We start from the raw sequence: 24,086 nt of genomic DNA on the forward strand, positions 1-24,086 counted from the left end.
TTGAATCTTGCGGCCACAGGATTCTTTAACAGAAAACCACAAAACCAGTCTAATTTATTGAGATCAGACTTTGTTTTAAAAAAAATAAAAATGTCATTTAACATTTCAAAAGCAACTCACTAGTTTATATCCTGACAGACATCATACGGTGTGTCTAGAAAAATAATCACTGCCTTGGATTTATGTTTACTGCTTGCAGAAAGAGTCATAGCACTCTCATGAAGGAGTAACAGTTAAACCAAAACTCATTACTTACATTATAAAGGGGAAACTATTACTATTTCAAAACACTTGGGGTCCTTTTATGAAATGGAGAGTGTGGATTTAAGTAATGTGGGGAATGAGGCGGACGAGGCGTAGTTATCAGTAGTCCTCTGCACTGTCCTAAAATAATTTCCTTTCTTTTGATACTTGATTTCTTTATTCAGTGTGAATTGTACATTTTAATTTGTATCTTTGAACCTTGCACAATAGTGAAATAATTTGGGCTAACCCTTGATAAAATAGAGAAACCTTTGTTGATTTGGTTGTTGTTGCTTTTTTTTCATACTTGTACTTTCACCTACGTGTTGCTCTATGTTATCTCATAATTACCTGACTTGCAAAGAAGGACTCTTATTTCTGTATATCATTGGAAGCATTTTGAAAATTCAATAAAGATAATATTGGGGGAAAGAAAAAGCAACTGACGCAGGTCATTTCACAGGTTTGCGGTGTCAATATTCAGATCTTCATTAACAATCTAAAATTTACACATAATAGCAGCATAATGCACTGAAAGAGGAGCAGCTTGTTTCATTTCATTACACCCGCTTCAATGTGATCCTAATATGATGTAGAGAAGGTAAGGCATGTCTATCACAATCATCCTCAATCACCTCAGCTGTCCACTTATAAAGCTTTTCAATAATGCAGGCTAGGTGTGGGAGGCTGGAGTGAGACATTAAAATTTATAGCGGAGCGCCCTTGCAGAGACTGTCCATTAGTCTTCTGTTATTTGGTACAGAACATAACCTGGCTTTCAGCAAAGGGCAGAGGAAAAGAGGAGTGAAGCCGCTGACCCCAGACTGGAGAAAGGAACTTGTTCAATGACTTATGATTATATCGTTCATGTTTTGGCATAGTTTTGCAATAACAATGTGATGCTTAATGAGAGGTTCAATGAGAGGAAGGTAAAAGGTTTCAGAGAAGGTAGTGGCTTATTGTTTCGGATAATGAAAGATTGATGATAGCACATTATAATGCCTTCATTTCATGTGTTATATATTATACACATACTCATCTGTCTCTGTGTATGTGTGTATTCCTCCTAACTCATACAGTATGCTGCTGTCAGCTTACTAAATCATTTCCCTCTTTTCTTTTTAAAGTCACTTACTGGGAGCGGCCTGTTCGGTCTCTGTGGGCTCCTGCTCCGTCTTCTGAGGTGGACCCTTGATCTTGTAGAGCAGAGCAAGGAGACGGCCTTTTATTGAAGTGTCCTGCTCTTCATCTTCCTCCTCCACTGGTATTCCTGCAGGGGGAAACTCCTTTCCGTTAAACATTATTTCAAGATTTTGTATCAAGTGCTTAAATGTGCTAGGTTAGGGCTACAGCTGCATTAACAGGGGCTAAGTGTAGCTACTCTAAGTAGTTTTAGACACCAGGTAAGTTGTAGTTTATTATTTCTGTTACCTGACAGGATCCATTTCATTCTAGACTTACACTGAGAGCTTATGATTTCAAAAACTTCTGCTGATGAAACACGCTGTGAGCATTTTGTACGAGGATATACTTTACTTTCACTGAGGCTAAAGAAGAAAACGTGCTACTTCATGAACTGAAATCTGAAATATTTGTACCACAGTGCAGACGCAATTCTTCGTGGAAGGAGTTGAGTTCCTCCTGGATGTCCACGGGACAGGGGCAGTCCTCCCCTGCACTGAAAGTCAACAGTATGTTGATCTGAAGGAAACAAACAGACAAACAAAACAATAAGTTTAGAAGAGCTGAGTGCAGGGAGGTAGACACACACACACACACACACACACAAAAAACCCCCCCAAAAATAACAGTTTTAGAGGCACAGGGGATAAAACAAAGAAGGGTGAAATGATCTTTCACACAAGGCTGTGGACGAAACAATGGATAAAAAAGAAAGAGCACAGCAGAAAGACAGAGAGGACAGCAGCATTATTATTCTGTGTCACACTCAACAGCAGAATTACTCATGTAGTCTCCTGCAGTGAGCGCTCACAGGGGCTTTTCAGATACTATCTGTCTGATCAATGCAGACAGAAACAGTCTGGTCTGAAGTGTTTCTCATTAAGTCTAGTGACAAGCACAAATTAAAGCCTTCAAAGTAATTCTTGATCATCACATGGCTTAGAAATTGAATTTCTAATGATTAAATATCCTAACTAGTAGCAAAATCGGCTGTGTGCCACAAGCTAACTATAAAACACTAAATATAAATGAGACGCTTCCGCAGGCTAAGCAAATGCAGTGACCAGTTTAGGCCACTCTGATGTCTATTCCTGTCTCTGCTTTTTTAATAAACCATGGGAGGAACATGCAGCGATCTTGGGAAATGTTGCCTACACTGAACACCTGCTGTTGACCACTACTGCTCCAGGTCTGGGCGTACCTTCTGCAGCTCTGCAATAAAACACTATGGACATGAAAGCTTAGTTTGCAGTCATGTGGATCTCAACTTGTGGCTGTGTTGTGTGCAAGAGCTTGACTCACCACATTGCAAACCACTTTGCACACAAACCAAAAAGACACAAGTGGGACTCTGTGGCTACTGGGCAGGAAGAGTAATGTTGCACTTTCTCTCTGTCTCCGTCTCTCTCTCTGCTATGGCTCTGAGACACACTAAAAAGACAAATGAACGTTAAATGGAGTCTACTCATTAGGAACAATGATCTGAGCCCCGGGCTCTGTACGGTTATTACACACTCAGCTGAAAAACACTGAAAGCTTGTGGACTAAGATCGAGTACAACTGAGATCCAACCACTGCTTGTATGTCTCATATTTACTGTGCAGTGTGCAAACAAGACAAAACAGGGAAATCTAGACCAATAAATAATATATCTTGTTTTAAATGTATGTATATTTTGTACATGATGCTGCATTTCATGTATATTTTATTATATCTGACTGATCTGTGTTTGTTTTTTAGTGTAGAAAGTCTTGTATCCACATAAGACTGTGATTTACTCATAGCTGTTTTTTTGTTAATAAATGCTAATTATTATCAACCCCAACTTGGGGACCTTTTGAAGGTTATATTAGTTGTTACCAGAGAAACAACATTAGTTCATTAGTGTAGTTACCAGAGTAACAACATTAGGGGGGATCCAAATAAACAATAAGGGTTACACAGTCCAGTCTGTCCCTGGACTGACCGTTGCCCAGATGGCACGGCACAAAGAAACTTGAGTCTGACCTCTTAAGAGTTAAGGGGCCAATTGCGCCAACATCTGCTGTGACAGTGAGCAAACCCTCAGGGGGATATTTTGGTCAGAAAGGTTCAAGTAGCACCGACTGCTCAGTCTGCTGGTTTGATTTCGGCTCCTCAGCAGCATCCATCTACTTCGACTTTGTGTTTGCGTTTTAATATTTTATAGTTTTCTTTACCAACCTGCACCACATCTCGCAAACTGCTTTAAGGCAGAGCAGTTACAGATTTGATGGACAGCTGATGGCTGTTGCTCAGTTTTTCACTATTCATACAAAGCCGTAAAATTACTCTGGGAAAAATAAGTTGAACAAGGCATGCTGTAAATTTCTCCTTTGGGTCTAATCACCATCTCCTACACTTAACTGCCAGCTGTTTAACTCTCAATGCACAGCTAATTCACTCCAAGTTCAGTTTATCCCCACATATGGTCAGATTTACCGTTTGGTCCAACAGCTGACAATAAAGTTCGAAAACAACTGAAAACTAAAAAGGCACAACCACAAAACCTTTAAAATCTCGTCTTCCCGTCTCTGACACAAATAGATTTCTTCCTGGAGTTTTGCCATAAAATAATAACTTAGGGAACGCTGAACATAAACTACATCTCTGACGGGATGTAAACAGTTTCTCATTTGCTTCTCTGGTCCACTTCAGTCACTGTACCTGCTCCTGTGGGGGGGAACGAAACTCTTTGGTCTTCTTGGCAGTGACGGCGGCAGACATGTTGAACGCCAGCATCAGCTCGTTGTAGCGGAACTTCTGGTTGAACTGCAGCTTGGACACGAAGCTGTCGGAGAACGAGACGATGGACTCGATGCGGTGCCTAAGCTCGCAGTCGCAGAAGTAGTGCAGCAGAACGCACATCTGAAAGGAATAGAAACCACTTCATGAAATCCATTCAAAGAGGTGAATCCATCATTAAGGTTTTTCTTAATTTGGCTTGATGTACACCCACCTACATTAGCTATGTGGTATGATAAATTCCTATCAATTGCTCCCTATGAAAGGTAATCCCATGTGTTGCAAGGAACCTTAGATGAATTTGTTAAAAAAGAGTGGACCCCCCTGAGCTTGTATTTTGGTTTCAAACTGATGTTGTGTATCTCCCCAATTCCATACCCCCTACACACACTCACATTATTTATTTATTTATTTATTTTCATTTTATATAAGACTGTGATCTTGTGTTGTTTTTTTGATGAGCTTGTCTTGTTGCAAAATGAAAATTTAAAATGAAAAAGAAAGTTTAAAAAAAAAGGTTTCTCTTCCATCATGCAATTTGTTTTTATTCTTTTAAGCAAATTCTGATGTTTACAGCACTGTGAACTTTTTCCCATTAATAGGAACATTAGTATTCAGTCACTGCCTTGCTTTGCATTTATTTAGTTGCCTCTCAGTAAGAGATAAATCATAAAAGCTCCAAACTACTGACAAATGAGGAACTACTGTACCGAATCAAATGCTGGAAAATTAGATGCGTAAAATTAAAATGTAATTAAAATGCTGGCAGAAAAAAGTGATGACTTTTTACAATTTTTTTAAGCAACTCTTTTCAATGTCATGTTTGAAAATGGCTGAAATGTGTAAATGTTTTCATCACCTGGCGTTTGACGGACTCGGGCAGTGACTTCTCCAGCAGACCTTTAGCTGGAGATTTACTCTCCTTGGTCTCCTCTTCTCCCGCCTCCACGGCCTTCTCTTCGTTCTTGCTCACCTCCTCCTTCTCCCCCGCTTCGGCCGCCTCCGCTGACTTCCCCTCCTCGTCCTCCTTGATTTCTCCGAACACATTGGGGTCAATCAGGAGGAGAATCAGCCTCACCTCCTCGCTGGTTAGGACCCCCATGATTAACAGCGTCCCGATCAGCTTCAGAATAGGCACGAACTGGAACTCGACACTCCCGCCGACCGGGTCTCGGATGTGCGTGCCTCCGCCCTGCACGGCCTCGGCGAGCATGCTGATGGCTTTATCTTTCAGGATGATGAGGGGAAGCTGGGGGCTGTGGAGGTACTGGTGGCGCTTGGGGTGGAGGATGCCGACGGGGGAGAAGTTGGCCCGAGGTTTGAGGGAGGTGCTCAGGCCAACGCCGGGCAGCGAGTGGCGCTTGGACTCATCTGGGAACAGCCTGATGGAGCGCGTCTCGTCTGTCACGGGGATGATGAACTCGTTGTTCATCATTATGCGAGCCTCCTTTGCCGTCTCAAGATGGATGCTGGCAATGAGAAGAAGAAGCAGAGCAATCATCACAGATGTCGTCCACCCTTGGCCATTAAACATATCAGGGGGGGAAAAAAAAAACATTCAGCACTCAAGATTTAGCCTAAAAAATGATCTTCCCTAAGTGGTATAAATGTGCAATTAGTAGGATTTCTGCAGTGCCACAACATAAAATTACCATAATATACTGACAGGGCTGTTGATCAATACTCATGACTCAGCGATTATCCGACTCGCTGCTGAGATGCTGAGCTCTCAAATTCTTTGGCCTTTAATCACAATTTGGAAACAAAACTCTCCACCCACCCACAGAGATGTTAACATCCTCCACTTAAGAAGTGCATATTCAGTGATACTGAAGGTAAACACTATGTATTAAAAGTAATAGGTGAAGTAATGTATGCTTTAGCCCAGTTAGGTCTATCTACATTCACTACAAATACATCACAGAGCAGTGATTTATGACAAATTCACTCTGTGGTCTTACAGTACGTGCCAACAGAAGATGATGATGAAGAAGTTGGCATTGTAATAACTCCATCATAGATCATCATGAGATTATATGATGAGTAGAAATATTGCCAACCTCATTCTCTTCTCTGTGCATGAAAGCAGAGGCTGTTAAATATCACTCACTTGCAGCAGAGAAAAGTTTTATTATAAATCAACGACGGCTGCATCGATTTTTTTTTTTTTTACCACTATCCTTGTCCCATTTATAAGTGAAATCCCAAAACCAGTAACACACCTGATGAGGACATCGTAGAAGCCCTCTCTCAGCATGCCAGACAGGTACTGGTTGTCGATGGTGTAGAGGAGCTGCGATTGATCCAGGTGGCTGCAGAGGGCGTGAGCTACGCGAGTGTTTCCCAGGGCGCAGAGGGCGCAGTACAGCTTCAGCGTGTGGTAATGGAACTTCCTCAGGTCTTCAAGCTCAGATAACTCCAGGATGTCCAAACACCTGGAGGTCAGAAGGGAAAATATTCGGATATAATGGAGAAACCAGGGGGTCGTGCATACAAGCGTGCAAACAAAAAATTCAAAAGTCTCCAGTTTTCACTTCATTCATGAATAGTGGACAAAACAGTCTTGACTACACATAATTTACTATTTCAAATGAAAGAGTTTCAACATCATAAATGAAAACAATAACACATACAAAGGAAGAGATCATATTTATGCTCTCAATTTTGGCTTAGAGTTCTTCTAAACACATCTACAGTACACATCAGTTTAATTTTCTCATCTTTCTCACGTCACAGTTACAAATCTTTACAACATTAAAATTGTGTCGATAAGGAAATAACATCCAACTAATTACAGGACATAACCAAACCAAGCTCAAGCATCAGATTTCATAACTCACAACTGGAAGCAAGAGAGGAAATTTATTTACAGCTGCACTTACAGCACCGAGGAGACTAGTAATCACCTTAATGATTGTGTTGGTTACTGTAATTAATTACCAAGGCCTTAAATGGATTGCTTTTCATTCAGTAATGTGCATGGCATGCCCAGACCAACAGCTCATCATAATTATAAAAGCAGCAAGGCAGCTCTCCTGGATCCCATCCTGCTGACCAATACGTATTTTCTGGATAATGTAATCAAGTACAGTGTAAGACGGAGCTAGTGTGAATCTTACAGGTGCGAGTCTGTATATCAAAATCTCAAATCTATCCATTCTTTATCGCTGCAGCGCACCTGTTCTCCTCAGGTATATGAACAGCCATCATCTGCAGCGGCTCCAGACACTGGACCACCCAGCCGTGCCTCTCGCTGACCCGGGCCGTCTCCACGCTGAGGAAGGTGTTTGGCATCCGGCTCCACAGCACGGCCACGATGGTCTGCACGTCTAATCGTGGCGGGCACTGCGGCACTGGATTCCTGTGCTCGCTCTTAAATATGGCTGATGAGATCGGCATGGCATCCTGGGAAGGGAGGGAGCAGAAAGCAAACAGGGAGAAAAGCATATTAATTCAAGGCAAACAATTTTAACCTGTGGATGAAGCATGTGCTTCCTGTTGTAATATTCTACTTGCTCAAATTAACACTTTGCCTCTTAAATTATTTAAACTGATTTAAATATGTGGTGCCTTCGGTTTCTAGTTTAAGGACCCTGAGAGATGCTTGAGCAGAATAATGAAGTTCAACTTCATTAATATTTCATTCACAAATGTTATTCTTGTGTCATCCCAAGTAGTTTATACAAAAAAGTCTTACACCATCTATTATTCCCGATGCAGATGGAGCTTAATACTCAATTAATGATCACAGAAAGCTCCTACATTGGTCAATGAGTCAAAAAGAGTGAATTTATAAAAAGAATACCCATGCTTATTCTACATACTTATGCTGTGTTATTACTCAGTGTAAGAGTAGTCAAATGCGTGGTTATGGTTATGAAACAAGTCAAGAGAGAGTGATTAAATCTGTGTAAAACCACACAACACTTCTATACAGTACAGTGTGTTATGTTCAGTATTAAGGTAAGGAAACAAAAAACAAACCTTGATCTTGACAAATTCAAACTGGAAGAGGTTTGCACTGGTGGGGCGTACAAACACAGCTGGGAAGAGCTTTGTATTTGGCTCCACCTGAAAATACACAAAGCAAAGTTACCCACATTTTGCACCAACTCAATACAGTTTACTGTATGTAGCATGTAGAAATATACCACATAAAAACAAAAAAAGCGATGGAAAACTGCAGGATGGAGAGTTTATTGCCAGATCTGTCCTGAACTGAACCCCGAGTGAAATCTGTGATAGTTGTTTTTTTCTCAGTGCAGTTTCAAAACCCAAATCGGCAAACTGCACAAATGTAAGAAGGCATTTAACGTCTAAGCCTGTGGATTAGCTGGCATTTTAAATGCCAGTTCACTCAGTATTATTTGGTGTATTGACAACCATCACAGACAAAAGATTAGAACAAAGAGGTGAAACACAACCAGCGCTTTGCGGAAACAGGACAAGAAGCTTTTCATCAGGATAAAAGCCTCTCAATCTCCTCAGGGAGCTTTTCTTTTAAAAAATGCCAATTCACGACTCAGTCAAGGAGTGAATAAGAGACGAAAAAAGAGACAATAAGAAGAGGAGGAGACTTGGTTGATAGAAGCTTCCCAGGGAATCATTTCCATGTCTAGTCAGGGATTCAATACCAATGCGTTAAAAAACTGAGATCAGCGCAACGAGACAAAGATTACTGAGCAGATGTCCATCTTTTGTTATGAGTCTGGTATTGAAAACAGATGAGAATTCAGCTGTATAATTTCCTTGCTGCCTTTTCTGCAGGTCTAATTTACTGCAGTGCAAATTTGTTTACGCTACCTCAAAGGAAGACAGAACAGGGAGACCTTTTCAGTGCGTGCAGGCCATACAAATATATCTAGGCGGGTGTCATCTAAGCAGAAGATTTATTAGAACAAAAACACTCTCGGTCCCTGAATGTAACAGTTATGGAGCTGAGAGTTGTGCAGAAGTAATACAATGCTTTTCTTTATGCTTTTCAGATTGGACTGGAAAACAAAATGTGTGCACTATTCGACAGTAGGCATACAAAATAACACACAATAATGACATGCACATCTATAAGTCTATGAGCCAGACTGCCCTTGCACCTCTGTGCCCCACTGCTGTGCTCTGTTAATCTCATTCACCTGATATGATGTGGGTAGCTCCTTCCCATTGGCAGTGAAGGTGACGAGGCCGGTGGCCAGGTCGGTCAAACAGCCGATCTCCAGGTCAGAGTTGGAGCGGCTGGAGGAAGACGGGCCGACGGCGTCCGCTCCACACACCATGTAGCAGTTGCTCCTCTGGACGCTGCAGCAAAACAAGTTAGAGAACTTGGCATCATTAATGAATCCAATGTGAATGTGAAGATCCACTGGGCAACAATGTATTTTTCATTATGTGCCACATTCATCGATTTGTGTTAACTTGTGACTTTTCCCTCATTCATATTCATCCTGTTACACACAGTGGCTTCTCTTCTCCATTTACTCCACTGAATACTAAAGGAGGATTGAGACCAGCTGATAAAAAAAAAAAAAAGGAAAAGTCATGTCTTGTTTTTGCTTCGTCAGCTGAAGAATCAGAGTCATGCCAAGGTCAAAATATGGCTTATAGGAAATTTGGAGGTATGCATTTACCACTCTTATGAAACTTATTTATTCATAGTGTGCTTGAGATCAATTATCATTACGTATTAATTAATTTAGTGTTTCGATTGTATAATTTGCCTGGACTCCTGCATCTGAACAAATAAATGGCTTGGATGTGATTGTAATGTCCTTGACTTTCGTGAGATACAGTATCTGCATGATTTGATTTCCTTCTTGTGGTGTTTCATGATTGAACTAAAACACTGCAAATCAATACTGGCAAGAACAGCAAAAGGTAATGTAGAGGCATGTTCACAGGGAGATTGTTCTTTAAGTCTTAACAATGCACATCGAAGGCACCAATTGTATCATTATTAAATCCTAAAGGTATTTATTAACAGCTGACATAAATTGTAATATGCAGATGACAAAAAAGTTAATTGGATTAGCCATGTTTTGTTCATTTACAGTTATTTGCTAGTTCAAAAGAAAGAAGAGGACAAGGAAAAGGAAAAACAAGAGTAAGAATAACATCATAAAACATTTTTTGGCTTTTATTGCAATAGTTTCTGGGTTTCTGTGCAGCCCGAATTGGATTCTTTCACAGTCCTACCACAGAGCCATTAATATACGTCTCCCGTTATTACATTCTTTTGCAACACCCAGCGCATTCTTGATATAAAGAGTCAGCCTAATAAGTTTTAGTTTGAACTTTGCCTTAAGCGCACTAAGGCAAGTGGAGAAGTGTTGCAGGGAGAAAGTCAAAAGTGATGCAAGGGAAGAGGAGACGTTAATATGAGAAATCTCAAATGTATCAAAAGGAAATCCATTTCTGAAAACATGTAACTCACAGTGTCCTCAGGGGCTCGGTAACAAAATGAGAGTCACCATTGTGGCCTCTAACCGATATTATTCAACCTTCTCTAAATCACTATAAAGGTGGCACATACTCGAAATTCCCTGGTATTCCCTGATTTCCTTAGAGAGCCGAGTGAATCTGCTGCAGACTCTACATCTGCTCTGCACTTCTCTAAATTTCATTTTCAATCCGGTTTGGAGGAAAAAGAAGAAGAAAAAAAGAAGAATAAAAAAAACGTGGAGCTCACCTCTCATGGACTCGGCCCCTCTCATCTCCCAAGGTGACGGTGACTGTTCGCGTCTTGTTGAGGCTGAAGTTCTTGCTGTAGTAGTGATAGTCCGGTGTGACCCAGCCCACCCACACTGAAGAAGGGTCCTGTCCCGCAAACACTCTCACTGAGTGGTAGTACTGCCATCGAAAAAGACAAAAAAAGTAGTGTAAATGGTAACTTTTACTGAGCAGGGTCGCCATTTAACAGTATTTCTTAAGTTGTCGTGCATATCTGATGAATTTAAGTTGATTTACAGTTGTGATGCTTCCGTAGTCAATCGATCCATCTTCTTTTGGAGGATGGCTGCAAAGACAAAAACACAGCAGCAGGTTTGTAGAGAAACAATATTCCATCCTTATTTTTTTTGTATTGCAAGCAGAGCAAAAACTGCAGATTGCTGTTGCGACAATGTCAACGTCGATGCCTGACCTGAGTTTCAGTGATTCCTCCAGCAACTTGTCTGCAGAGTAGAACTCCACAGGCATGCTCAGTCTACAGTAAACCATGTCGTTGTTGCTGTTCTGGGTGCCAAACGTCTTGTGGGTGACCTTGAGGCAGGGAGGGCTGTCCACCGTGCCATCGATCCTTGTCACCTGAAGAATTGAGTGAGTCAGAGCGAACCAAAACCCAAAGGAATGAAGCAACACAACGGCAATGTGCCCAGCGGCCTCAGCTGTGCTGTTCATTACGGATACATTTGCATGCATAAATTAAGCCGGCAACTGTTACTACTACAGCTGCTGTGTGGAATTAATTAAAGTCTTTTTCTGGCTTTTTTTTTTTTTAATTCTTCATTCTATCCTTAATGCACATCTTACAGTGCTGATAAATAAAGTAAATATATGGAGAAAGAGAGATGGTTATGACATGCAACAAAGTTCCCCAGCTTGAATTAGTGGTGTGCATCTTCACTGGCCTCACGATTTGGTTCGATTATACGATTTATCTCAATGCATTTCGCTGCATCACATCCTCAATTTTCTACATATGTTGCCACACAGGACATGTCTGTATGATGATACAAGTCAGTGTAAAACTCAAGGATGTGGGACATTGAAACATCCCTGAATAATATGAGTGACAGGCAAACAGCCAATCATCTAACAGCTGTGTAGTTCGGTTGCAGCACCGTATCCACAAATTTAGCGGTCGCGGCCGCCACCAAATTCTCTTTGCAGGAAAAACCCTGCCACTGTGCTTTAAAATAAAATAAATTACTGTCTCTGTATGTGAACAACATCATCAAACTTGAATTAATTATTTGAATTTAAAAATCGATTATGTGGCATAACTGCATTGATTCAGAATCGTCCAATTCAGAATCTCGATGCATCTTTGAAACCCCAGCTTGAATCGTACCAGGGAGGTTGTATGAATGTAAATGAAATGTAAGAATCTTTGCAACTAAGCTGGACACCAGCAGATGATGCTGTTAACATGCAGCCGTAATAATCAGCTGACAGAAAGATGAAAACATTGGCGATACTTCACCTCCACATGCATGTGGTCACGGGGTATGTTGCAAAAGGTGGGCAGGCGCTTGCTGAACCACATGGTGATCTCCCTCTTCATGTTGACAGCAAAGGGCTCAAAGCCTTCCTGGAGACCACACATGGTGAAGTACTTAAAAGTACTGGCGTCCTTGCCCAGGTTCATGCGGCCGATCTGAGACATCCCCAGACTGCACACAGGGATGAAACCTGGACGAAGGTAGGGAACATATTGGTCTTCTCTGAAGCTTGTCATGTCAGGCGCTCATTAAAACCTGAACCACTCTGCTCCTTTAGCCCAAAAGTAATTCAGATGTTACTCTAGAAGTTATGGTGTAATTCATCTGTTTGCTACATTTAAATAGTCTGTTGACTTCACACACTGCTTTCAGTAAACACCCATGCAACCTGAGCATAGTTTGCAAACTGTCTACACAGCAAAATCCTTCACATTTAAACTATAACAATTACTTTTAATGACTTAACTTCATTCCTATGCAACTGTCTCCTTTGTCTTGGCCGGAGGGATGGTTCATTTACAGAGTAATGGGCCAATGCCACAATGGACTTCATTAAATCGTACAATAATTAGCATTTTGTTCTTGGGTTTTTCCCCCCTTTGCCTCATGCTTACTGACAAACACACCGAGTCACACCTCTGGACACACTGTGGTGGAAACACGCACAGAATAAATGAATGAATTAACACTAAAGCTCATAAGTATGGAGCCCTCACCGTCCTCCGTCTCAAAGTCGGCGAAACAAAGCTCAGAGCCCTTGCTGGTGATCAGCAGCTCTCCGTTCAGGGTGAAAATCATGGATTTGTCCTCCATGTTGATCATGCAACCAACCACGTCACCCTTTTTCCAAGGATGTCCGAAGTAGCGGCTGCCTGCATGCAAACGTCGACCCTGTGGGAATACGAAGACACAAATCTCAGTGTTAATATAATAATAATAATAAACTGACTCATGATGCAACAGTGATCCAGTAACTTCAAGATACAAGTTGTCCAATGTTGTCAAAAAATCGTTAAAACAATTGATCGTCAAATATATAAGCGACTTTTGCCAGGGTTTGTTGAACAGGGTCTTTGATACTTTTTTATTACAGCAAAGTACCCATACATGATCAATGCTGCAGCAACCATAAATAATAAATAACAAAATGAATATACTGATCCCTGTAGCCCTACATGGAGTATTTCAAAAATTGCGTCCTTCAAAATTTAAAATCTCTCAAAGAACTTGTTGTTAATGATCTCAAAAAAACTATTAGACCTTACCCTGTATCCATCGAACACAAAGGCTTGGTCGTCCAGTCCCAGTTCCACGTCCGGTCGGCAGCCGGGTCTGGCCCAGCCGACCCTCATGTCTCCTCCAGTCAGGGCTTCGAACTCAAAATACCACTTCCCTGTTGTCACTGCATATGTCTGCTCGACACGGAAGAAGCGAATGGTCTCGATGCTCTGACCATCCAGCGTGTGGGCGGCTACGGGAAAAAAATATATGAAACAATAACTATTACTTACTGAGGATGTACTGTAGAGCACCGGGCTCTGAACAGTTCATGTTAATTCATCTCCTAGGTGAGGAGTTAATTGGTTTATGTGACATCAGTGTCAGCAACGGGGTCTCACCCTCCTGGTCTGGGGGGTCGATATCATATCCATATCCAACCATCGTCCTGATGGCCTCTCTCAGACTGTCTCTGTTAGACTTCTTAGTGCGTTCGTCCAATAAAGCATATGGCACCAGGCGAGGGTTACGTCTGCTTTTCAAATCCTGACACAAACCAAGAAAATAATAATTCAACAGAAGAGATATGTTAGAAGATTATAGACAATTACATATGTACAAACAAAACAAGTAAAGTAATCCAGGAGAACTGTTCATTGTAAGTGTTAATGTAATCAACACTTTATCATTTATTATACTCAGTTCCCAGTAACCTTTACCTGCTGGATGCCATAGGTCCATCCTTGTTTAATTCTGTCTTTGGCCCACACGTTGTGTGCGTTCTCGGCCAGTTTATCAACTAGAACCTCCTGACCTGCATTCAGTTTCACATCAGAGAGGTCCAGTGGCGCAGGCTTATATCCATTAGACATCATGTAGCTGCAAACAATACAACACAACAAAACGTCGAAGACAGACGCATCATCATCTAAAACACTTCAACACAAGGCAGAATTTCAGCCACATATTCCTTAAACTGTTTTATTTTATTCGAAAACTATTCATGTGATATAAATGAACTCATAGCAGTGTGTCGTACTCTTTGGGTAGTTTAATCTTCTTCAGATCGTCTTCAGCGTGAATGTTGACCTGGGCAACATGGCATCCCAGTGCCAAGAGGGTCCTGAGGACAGAAAGAGGAATATGAATTGGAAAACGAGATACAGACATAATGATATCAATACTCAAGCCCCATTACACTTTGTTAAAAGGACTATGTTTCATCCTCACAGTGGCCAAATCCATCGGGAGACTGCTACATTTTTAATACAGCTCATTAGTCACTGATAAATCGCAGTCAATCGATACAGTAACACACTGAACAGCAGTCAGTCTTGGCTGTGTGGATCCACGGCAGCTGGTCGTAGTATGTAATTGACAAAGTCCATAACCGACTGAAGCTCACTGTAACAGGACGTTGCTTCATTGAGCCAAACCAAATGTTTTTACAGTGAGATGACTCAGTAGTTGGCTCAAATAAGCGTGGGACCCAAGATTTCTGAAAAAATCAATACTGGACTTCACTCAGAAGATGCAAGTCATTACAAGCTCTGCTTTAATCTTAGCCTTAATCTTCTCTCGCACGGCATTCTGCAGGGAGCAGCAGCTATTCCACAAACAGGTAATTGGATTATTTAGCAAACTGCCTGGCCTTACTTCAGTGTTTCGCTGGACATCTGCAGGTTGTAGTTCCTTTCAGTTTCAGGCAGCTTGGTGAAATCCACAAGGCAAGGGTGCTGCCTCTTGTTGTCATCACGAACCTGAGGAGAGAGCAGCTGGGCATCATCGCTGTGCATTTCATCACGCAGCAGCATCAACTGCACAACAACAACTGGATTCCTTTTCCTTCTCTTACAAGCTTCTCTATCAATTCCTGTTACAGATTTAAAGGAAATAAGACCTTGGAGGTGAATATGATTAAGCGCAGCTTGATATTCAGAAAGTAAAAATACTGAAACAGCAGCTGCATCTCTTTAAAGTGGATGTCGGCGGATTCATATTGGATTGTTTTCCACTTGGACTACCTCAAGCCTCAGGTGTTGATTTTTTAATGAAACTGAGACAAGCCTGAATAAGCTCAGGGAAGAGAGTCGCAGTGGCAAGAGGCTCAGCTGTCTGCGCGAGAGAGTCGACTGTGAGAAATTCACCGCTGCGCCCTGACTCTCAACAAAACGCTGCCAGTGAGCGTTTCTTCTGATAATGCACTATCTACTGATGACAGAGGTTAAATACAACTGCGGTGCACAAAAGGTATGAGCATTATAGACTAAGGCCAAGCACTCGCATGGAAAACAATGAAGTCATATCCAACTTTATTATCTTCCACTGCCAAGTACCTGCGACTTGTCCAAAGAGGCCTATGACTTTGAGTTCATAAAGGCTTGTTACTGCAAAATTAACTAAAACATTTCGGTCCAAACAGCTGTTGGTATTTAAACTATAAGACCTGGGTGAACCTCCAATCCCCCTCCCTCCTCTCTTTAGTGCAGCTCTATCCTAGACTTAATTAATGTAGATGTCATCCTTGTGGAGGGTGAGACGCTCATTAAGTTTGTTAAATGGCCGCTGTGGCAACGGTCTCAGTGGAAATGATTCTATGATAACCACTACAGTACAAAAGAGGCAGAGTGTGTGATCAGACTCCTAACAGGCCATCGGTTCTGCAGTGAACAGGCAGAGTGATGGACAGTGAAGCAATAAGAGGGAGAAACAGTGAAGACACGGGAGATTAAAACACCTTCATGTGTTCTGGGGATTAACATCAGTTAACCACCTGACCCTGAACAACATCCTTGAGCATCCAATTAAAAAATAAACAACTTCCCATCTGACACACTGGCTTAATAATCACATACTGTAATCACTTGTGTTGCACCACCCAGATTTGACATTACTTACTGTCTGCAGTGCAACATGAAATATGTTATGCTGCTTTTTAGTTTTATCTCAAAATATATTTAAAGGCAATGTTTTATGTTTGTTTGTTTTTTTTTTAAATAATAATAAACCTCTATTTTCTCCTCTGGTGCATAACCATCAACTTATTTTATTATTTCCTGGGCTGTGCTTGCTGATTTCTTACAGCTGAGGCACATTAACTTTTGGATGTGCAGTGACATATAAATGTCCAGGTGAAAGAGACCAGTTATTTTGTGGTAAATGTCATCCATCCCTCCCATTCAACTACTTTCTTTCATCTTTGCCTGACCTCAAAACAGGAAACCCGTCAGTGAAACTATACTCTGCTTCTTCATGAATATTACTTTGGGTATTTAAATACATTTCACTTGTCATTTCTGAGCAGCCTTTGATAGACTGTTGTTTTTAAATTGTTTATTACAATCTGAAAACCACAGTCGAACCCTGAGAATATGAGTTAATAGCGCATTAACATGCAATTTACTGGATAAAGCTGGAGTTGACCTCTGTTACTCAACATTTCAGTGTGTTTTGTATTCAAAGTGGTGGTGAAAAGCAGGTTTACCTTGCCGTAGGTCCAGCCCAGTTCAATCTTGTTCATCGCCCACAGTTCATGGATGTTTTCTGCCAGCTTGTCCCGGACATTGTCCAGGTGAGGGGGAAGAACAATCTGTAGAGAGAGAAGGGAAACAGATGGTGCAGTTGGATGATAAAAAATGCCAATGGGCCAACAAATTAAAACCGCTCTATTTTTTCCTGACTGTGCAATTCTTACATTGGCCACACCATCACATCATCTTGGCTTTGTTTAACTGTTAAACTATTGAAAAAAAAAAAGATTCTGCAGTTATGCTTCTCTGTCCCTAAAGCTCTTAATATTATATAACCATAGTAACATAAACTGAATAAAACCCAATCGCTTAGACTAAAAGATTTATTTTCTTTTCAAATAATTCTCAGAGGAGGAGCCAACCAGACAATCGTTAATACTGGATGTGGCTGGTAAATGTTAAAACTTTATGAATTCAGTATCTACACTTGGCAGACAGACAATGGCAGCGAGTGCTCGGAAGTAATTCCTTTTTGGAAACAGAATTTATAACTCATGTCGTCACCTGGGTGGTATCAACAGGAGTGGGGATGAAGGAAGCCTGAGAGAGGAACTGGGTGGTTCCCAGCAGATCGCGGATCCCGTCCAGGTCTCTCTTGTACTCTTTCACAGGCTCCACATGCATCTTCTCCTTGGGCAACAGCGCCTCGTAGCATGGAGAGTAACCAGCAGGCGGCAGGAACTTGAAATCTCCATGGCGCCCACCCAACAGGAAACGGACCCTGAGATGAGAAGTTATATAATACATCATAATCACGTTACATAATTCTACTCCGACTCTTCACTGTCGGTACGTAAGGAATGTCTTTCTACTGACTTTTTCAATAAACTTTGAAACCAGCACTTTATTTCTGCCCAACCACAATGTCAACAAACAGCACTCTGCACCTCCATCATTACGTAATAGCAGGGCTGCAGTAAAGGCTCCCAAAGGCAGGGATTATCGCCTCTCTTATGCTGGCATAAATATTTCTTTCTCAAAATCATTTTGTACTATGAAACAGATAATATTAATCTGACTGAAGTTTATTTGACAACCACCTAATATTCACTGATTAGAGGTCAAATAAAAAACACTATCAAACCGCAATTGCATCTCAAGCACTGAAGCAAAAAAAATAAATAAATAAAAACAAGCATCTCAGTTGGAAATGCCTCTTCATATTGTTTTCTAATTACAAATCCGGAGCCTTACTTGACACCTGCAGAGAAGCTGACCACAGGGAAGAAGAATGCCTCTGTATTGAAGTCCTCGAACATGCCCTGGACCGGCTGCCCGTTGATCCTGAAGGACATGCTGGGAGCGCCCAAATCCAGACAGCAGCTGACCACATCATCCGAGTTCAGCAGGTGCTGGTTAATGGAGGCCACGGCCCTCGGGATTCGACCTGCACAACGCCGGGCGGGAAAAACAGAGGGACGATGGATGGCTGTTAGAGCTGCAAAGTCATAGTGAATGTAGGGCAGGATGATGGGCGAGGACAAGAGAGGGGAGCAGACATGGGTGATGAGTGCTTTAAACCGGCTGACATGAAATGGATGAGAGGGAGTGATGGGTCTTTCAGTAGATTTAGAAAGGTAGGGAGCTGAAATTGGTGTTATGCTTTGAGGGTGAGCACAGAGACAAGAGGGTATTCAAAGGACTTAAAGCCTAAAGCACCAACCTAAGAGTTGGCTATATGAATATATACTACTGACTAGTTATTTCCCCTCACGCAGGCTTCACAGTGTCAGACATGTGAGTCAAAGTCCTGAGAGAAAGTATAGTATGTGGAGAAGAGGAAAGTCAAGTAGAGGTCGGATGGAGGAATTTTATATCAGTGTTGATGCTGTGACTTTGTCCCTCACTATGTGGCGTCTGAAAAAAACAACCCAGAGAGTGGATAAAGTCCCTCCAAGTCCATTAGACTATCTTTTTGAATTGTACATAAAAACAATTACTCAGGACTGTTTCACTGCAGTGGTGCAGATAAGTTTAATAGGAATCTGTCAGGACTTTGTTTGTGAGGACGGGTCAGTATTCATACAAGACAACAATTGTCACATCACATGTTGATTTAAGTGTTGATACACTATATAATGTCATCCTTTTTTAACTGAGTCCCGCCTAGTTTAATTCAGAATAAAAGACAACATACATACATCTCTCATGGAAAAAAAAAACACATCTCATATAAGAAAAAAATGTCGCCTTAATGAAGTAAGAACCACTTAAATCTTACAAATCTGATGGAACTATACAAACACCAGCTACACCAGATTAGTGATACTGTTATATATATATATATCTATATCTACATATATATATATATACACACACACACACACAAATATAAACATGCCTCCTTAAATTTCCAATCTCTGTCAGTGCCATCTACAGTAAGATTGTTACAGTAAGCTGAGATGCCTACCTGACCAGAGGTGAAGTCCATCAAAGCTGTAGGAGTACAGGTCGTCCCCGACACCATTGCCTCCCCACCCCTCTCCTCCACCAGGGTACGGGGCGTACCCTTTAGTGTTGGCCCAGCCCACCCTCAGGTGGGTCGGCTCTCCGTTGACAAAGTGATCCACCTGGTCGATCACCAACTCAAAATACCACTTTTTGTACTGGGCTGAACCTTCAGCCATACCCAGGAAGATGTTTGGTCTCATACTGGAGAAGAAAACAGAGGATAAAGAAGCTGTTATGAAGCTGTAGTGGTAAGTCTTTTAATAAGAAAGATAATTATTAGGGGACATTCTATTGAACCTAAAAAAAGGCACACTTTCTTATTTAGTTCCTAATAGTGGCTCCATTTACCCTCTCCTTAAGCCATTTAAAATGTGAAAAATGTTTGAGCAAATATTTATTTCAAAGTTGATAAAATGAAAGCATTAATTTAAGCAGCTGCATCGACATATTCTTCACCTCTGAACATCATTAACCAGTCGAGTCTGAAGCAGCAGGTCCCTTTTGGGAAGAAGGTTGTCACAGATCAGATTCTGATTGGTTCTCACTGCCACCCCATTACAAACACAGAGGGAACACAACACATCCAGAATCTGAAAGACAGAGAAAAACACAAGGTAAGGCATATCTATTTGTCTTTTGTTTTATGGATCCAAGTGTATTCACAAACCCCAACACGGGGAAATCTGCAGTTTGTTTCTCATTTACATTAAGAGCTACTCAATCTGAGTCACTGTAGGCTGCAGTGCTTGTACTGTAGCTGTGGTAAAGTGCTCTCAAGTCGACAGGGACTTCCACCTGTCACTCATGACCAACAGCTGTTGTTTACGAGGATGCCCTTTCATGCCTGGACAATTTACGGAGTAAATATTAAGAGTCTGTGACACTTAATGCTGCATGTAAAACACATGGCTGGAATGTCAACAAACGCAAAACAAAGTCATTTAATATGTGGCCTCATTCAGAACCGTGACAAACATAAATGTAAATGTAAAAATAAGCTGAAGTGAATTGATTTTTTTTACGTTTTTAGTTTGTCTGAACTGATGTGTGCTGAGTTTAGCTTTTGCTGTTGTCACCCAGTAGAGACCCAGAAAAGAGACTGAGTAGAGACTCAGAAAAAAGGCTAATGTCTGTTTTGTCTTCTGGGATTGCACTTGAACTCAAACAAGAATAAAATGCAAAAAAAAAAAAACTCAGTCAAATACGATTTGAATTGCAGAGAAACTCTGTGAAATTCCCTGCAGACACATTTACATATGAAAATATTGCTGAAATGCTAAGTGCCACGGGTAGCTTTGTACAAGATATTTGTATTTTGAAGCCAAGTAGGACATATTTTGACGTACAGTACTGAGGCAAACTTTTAAGTTCTTCATCCTCTCCACCTAGTAGCAATGCAGCTCTTGAGATGGAAATCTTAAAACTGTCAGCTAGTCCCACACTTTGAAAATCTGTAGCTGAGATATTTTATTCAGTATTTTCTAATGACTAATGTAAACTATGCATGATGATAAATCAGAATTTATTCCTTTAGGTTAATGCAAATAAATATTAACTACACATATTTTACAGCAAAGACTTTTTGTTTGGCATGATAATATTGTTAGTCTTGTTATCAATGACACTGTCACACTGTAATTATTCTGTCTACTTGCAGGAGTTTGAAGTGCTTAGAAAGAAATCGAAGTCAGCAACCATTAAATCTGAAACATACAATTAACTAATAAATATCTATTGTGCTCATCACAGCTCTGCCCACCTTGTGGTTGCGTCCATGCTTGTAGAGCAAAGAGATGATGGATTTAATGTGCCCTCTCTGGATGATGTTCAGAGCCTCTGGGCTTTCTACCAAGATACAGTGGAGGACTTCCAGGATTCCTAGAAGGTCACACAAAATATTTGTTACCAATTACCATCAGACCAAATCTATATGAAAACAGACTGGATCTTAGCTTGAGTGGACAAAATTTCTTCTTTCAACAGAGGACTCAAAAAGTAGCGTTTCTCCTGATACCTGAGGACGATTCCAGTCTATCCAGTTTGCTGATCAACCAGTCCAAGTTGCGGGAAAACTGGGTGCAGTTGATCCTGTTCCCCCGAATCAGTGAGGCTGAACAAAGGACACACAAGTTTTCACAAGGTTTAATGAAAACACACCCAAGGTTTAAGCAAATTACAAACAGAATATGAATCAATCCCTTGCAGGAAACTGTTAAAAATCATGAATGTGATATGACCGAAGGTGTAAAACCAGATCCAGGCAGCTGACAGGAATGGAGGCCTGAGACACCTTTAATGAAAAGCAGTCGACCGTTTTCCAGTGAACATTAAGTCTGACATTCTGTCTGACATCTTTGATTCACAGGTAGATATTAAAATTCATTAAATCTCTCAAACCACCTGACATCTATTACCGTATAATGAAGCCTGTGTGATAGAAAATACATGTGATAGATTCTGAAGCTACAGTGAAGTCATGAGCTCTCTTCTCTATAAAAAGTTGAGGTGTGTTTCCTTCTGCCCTTTTCTCTGTCACAGTGGTGACATCAGGCAGCCTCCTCATTACTTTACTGTCTCATTTTTCACCATTAGGATTCAGGGACACAAGACAGATAATACCCGTGAAATAATTTAACAGCGCTTTATGCCGAAGGAATAGTGATGGGTGTTGAACCTCTTTTAATTCTGCCTTTCTGAGGAAAGCTGTCTTTCAATACAAAAGCATGGGTGTGCAGCCATGCCACGAGGCAATGGCAGCATTCACTGTGCAGGATGGGAATGTGAAATTAAAAGTCACAGACAAAGAGGAAAACCTGGGGCTACGCTGATGACAGATTTTAAATTATGGTTACATTAGCATACGCTGCAAAATAGAAGACAGGGGTTTTAGAAATAAAAATTCCTGCAACATACGAATGAAGGAAACCAAATGTGAAGCCATTCGTTTCTGAATCCAGCATCAAAATATTCATCTCATTTTTTTTTAAATTCTGCTGGTCCTTGGACTGCAACATGGAGATTTTCACATAGAATAAATCACATCATATATATTAATCTTAAATTTTAACTGCTCCAAAATGTATACATTATAATACATGCTAGTAACACACCATGGGAAATCTCTTTTTCTATCTGACCACCTGTGGTTAAACTTGCTGAAGTGATGGACAGGTGCACTGGAGATGACCCAGTGACACAACTTGTGAGTGTGGTTACAAGTACATTTCTAAATCATATACCTAAGGGTGTGGTCAGGAGTGAAAAAGCCCAAGAATTAAAATAAAATGCAATAATGCATTGTACTGTAAGACGTTGGGTTGGTTATCTCTAACAATACAGTTATGTGGTCATGGAAAAATAATTTCTATGTCATCATGATGTAATAGGTGAGCTAACCCCCTAGATATTAACTCATAAACTAAATAACTATATTGTATTTAACTTTAAAACACACCAGCAGAGTTATAATGGAGAGCAGAGGAGGTCAGGCCAACCAAGGGCGCTGAACAATTCATCACACAAAACCAGACTGCCTTTCCATCCTTGTGGGTGACCCCTCCATGGGGAAGGCTAGAGTGTACGCAGAGGAGTGCATTTGTGGGTTTTTCTGAGTGTGTGCGTGTGTGTGTGTGCATGTCGGAGTACATGCTGGGGAGGTGATGATGAATATAAGGGCAGTCAAGGTGAGCCGAGGGGTAGCTGTTGATGGGAAAGCTCCATTGACAGCAAAACAAACCACCCAAGAAAAAAAGCTGCCCAAAATAAAAACTTTTCAGGGTCAAATCTTTTAGTATTCATGACTCAACACTGGCTGAACGACAGAGCGGAATAATGCCAGCACCTGTGACGGCTGGCATTTTGTTAATGATGCCATCATTTTTTCAAATATTCAGCTGAATGCTTTGTAATGTGTCCACACTGCTTTGAGAGCAGGATGTGACCTAGATGGGAGGCGGGAGAGATTACACAAGAAGTATACAAGAAGGCTTTCTGTTTTTGCTTCCCTCCCCACTCCCTTGTCACAAATAATAACAAATGAACGTCATGTAAAGGGGCTGTTAGCAGCTGTGAACTCCAGATGTCCCATACAGAAAACAATGGGAGTGATTGGAGGATGTGGAGAAGTTAGGGGGAAGAAGAAAGGAGGAGAGGAGTGTGTGAAGTGTAAAGGAGAAGAGGAGGATTGGGTGAAGACACTGAGGGAAGATTAATACTGCATGTCTAGCCAGGGTCAACAGCCGACAGCGCTGACAGAAGATGTGGATATTTCATGTGATCCATCACTGGGAGCTGCTGCTTACCCAGGAGCTCGTAGAGGAGGTTGAGAATGTCCTTCCAGGCAGCGCCCGCCTCCTCCCCAGCCATCTCTCCAAAGTGGGCAGCACTGTTGTAGAGGTTCATTCGGTCAATGCATTTGGACAAGAGGGCCAGCATCCCCTGAGAAAATGAGAAAAAGCAATGTTACTGGCATGAATAATCTCAG

At 41.2% G+C, this 24,086-nt stretch overlaps 1 protein-coding gene across 1 annotated transcript in view; it reads right to left on the minus strand.

The window, feature by feature from the left end:
- Window positions 1–24,086, minus strand: part of ryr3 (ryanodine receptor 3) — a gene marked incomplete at its 5' end in the record, with an annotated part of 112,034 nt that overhangs the window by 49,049 nt on the left and 38,899 nt on the right. The window contains 26 exon segments of the mRNA XM_084001045.1: window positions 1,379–1,513; window positions 1,842–1,944; window positions 4,111–4,311; window positions 5,048–5,657; window positions 6,411–6,623; window positions 7,367–7,593; window positions 8,173–8,259; window positions 9,321–9,483; window positions 10,871–11,031; window positions 11,149–11,197; window positions 11,324–11,487; window positions 12,386–12,594; window positions 13,121–13,295; window positions 13,670–13,875; window positions 14,024–14,168; window positions 14,342–14,501; window positions 14,662–14,745; window positions 15,279–15,382; window positions 17,107–17,211; window positions 17,657–17,873; window positions 18,347–18,539; window positions 19,563–19,804; window positions 20,060–20,193; window positions 21,363–21,481; window positions 21,618–21,713; window positions 23,905–24,040. Coding sequence (XP_083857171.1) covers window positions 1,379–1,513; window positions 1,842–1,944; window positions 4,111–4,311; window positions 5,048–5,657; window positions 6,411–6,623; window positions 7,367–7,593; window positions 8,173–8,259; window positions 9,321–9,483; window positions 10,871–11,031; window positions 11,149–11,197; window positions 11,324–11,487; window positions 12,386–12,594; window positions 13,121–13,295; window positions 13,670–13,875; window positions 14,024–14,168; window positions 14,342–14,501; window positions 14,662–14,745; window positions 15,279–15,382; window positions 17,107–17,211; window positions 17,657–17,873; window positions 18,347–18,539; window positions 19,563–19,804; window positions 20,060–20,193; window positions 21,363–21,481; window positions 21,618–21,713; window positions 23,905–24,040 — 4,438 coding nt within the window.

The sequence above is a fragment of the Trachurus trachurus genome (assembly GCF_905171665.1).
Source record: "Trachurus trachurus genome assembly, chromosome: 24".
Lineage (NCBI taxonomy): Eukaryota > Metazoa > Chordata > Actinopteri > Carangiformes > Carangidae > Trachurus > Trachurus trachurus.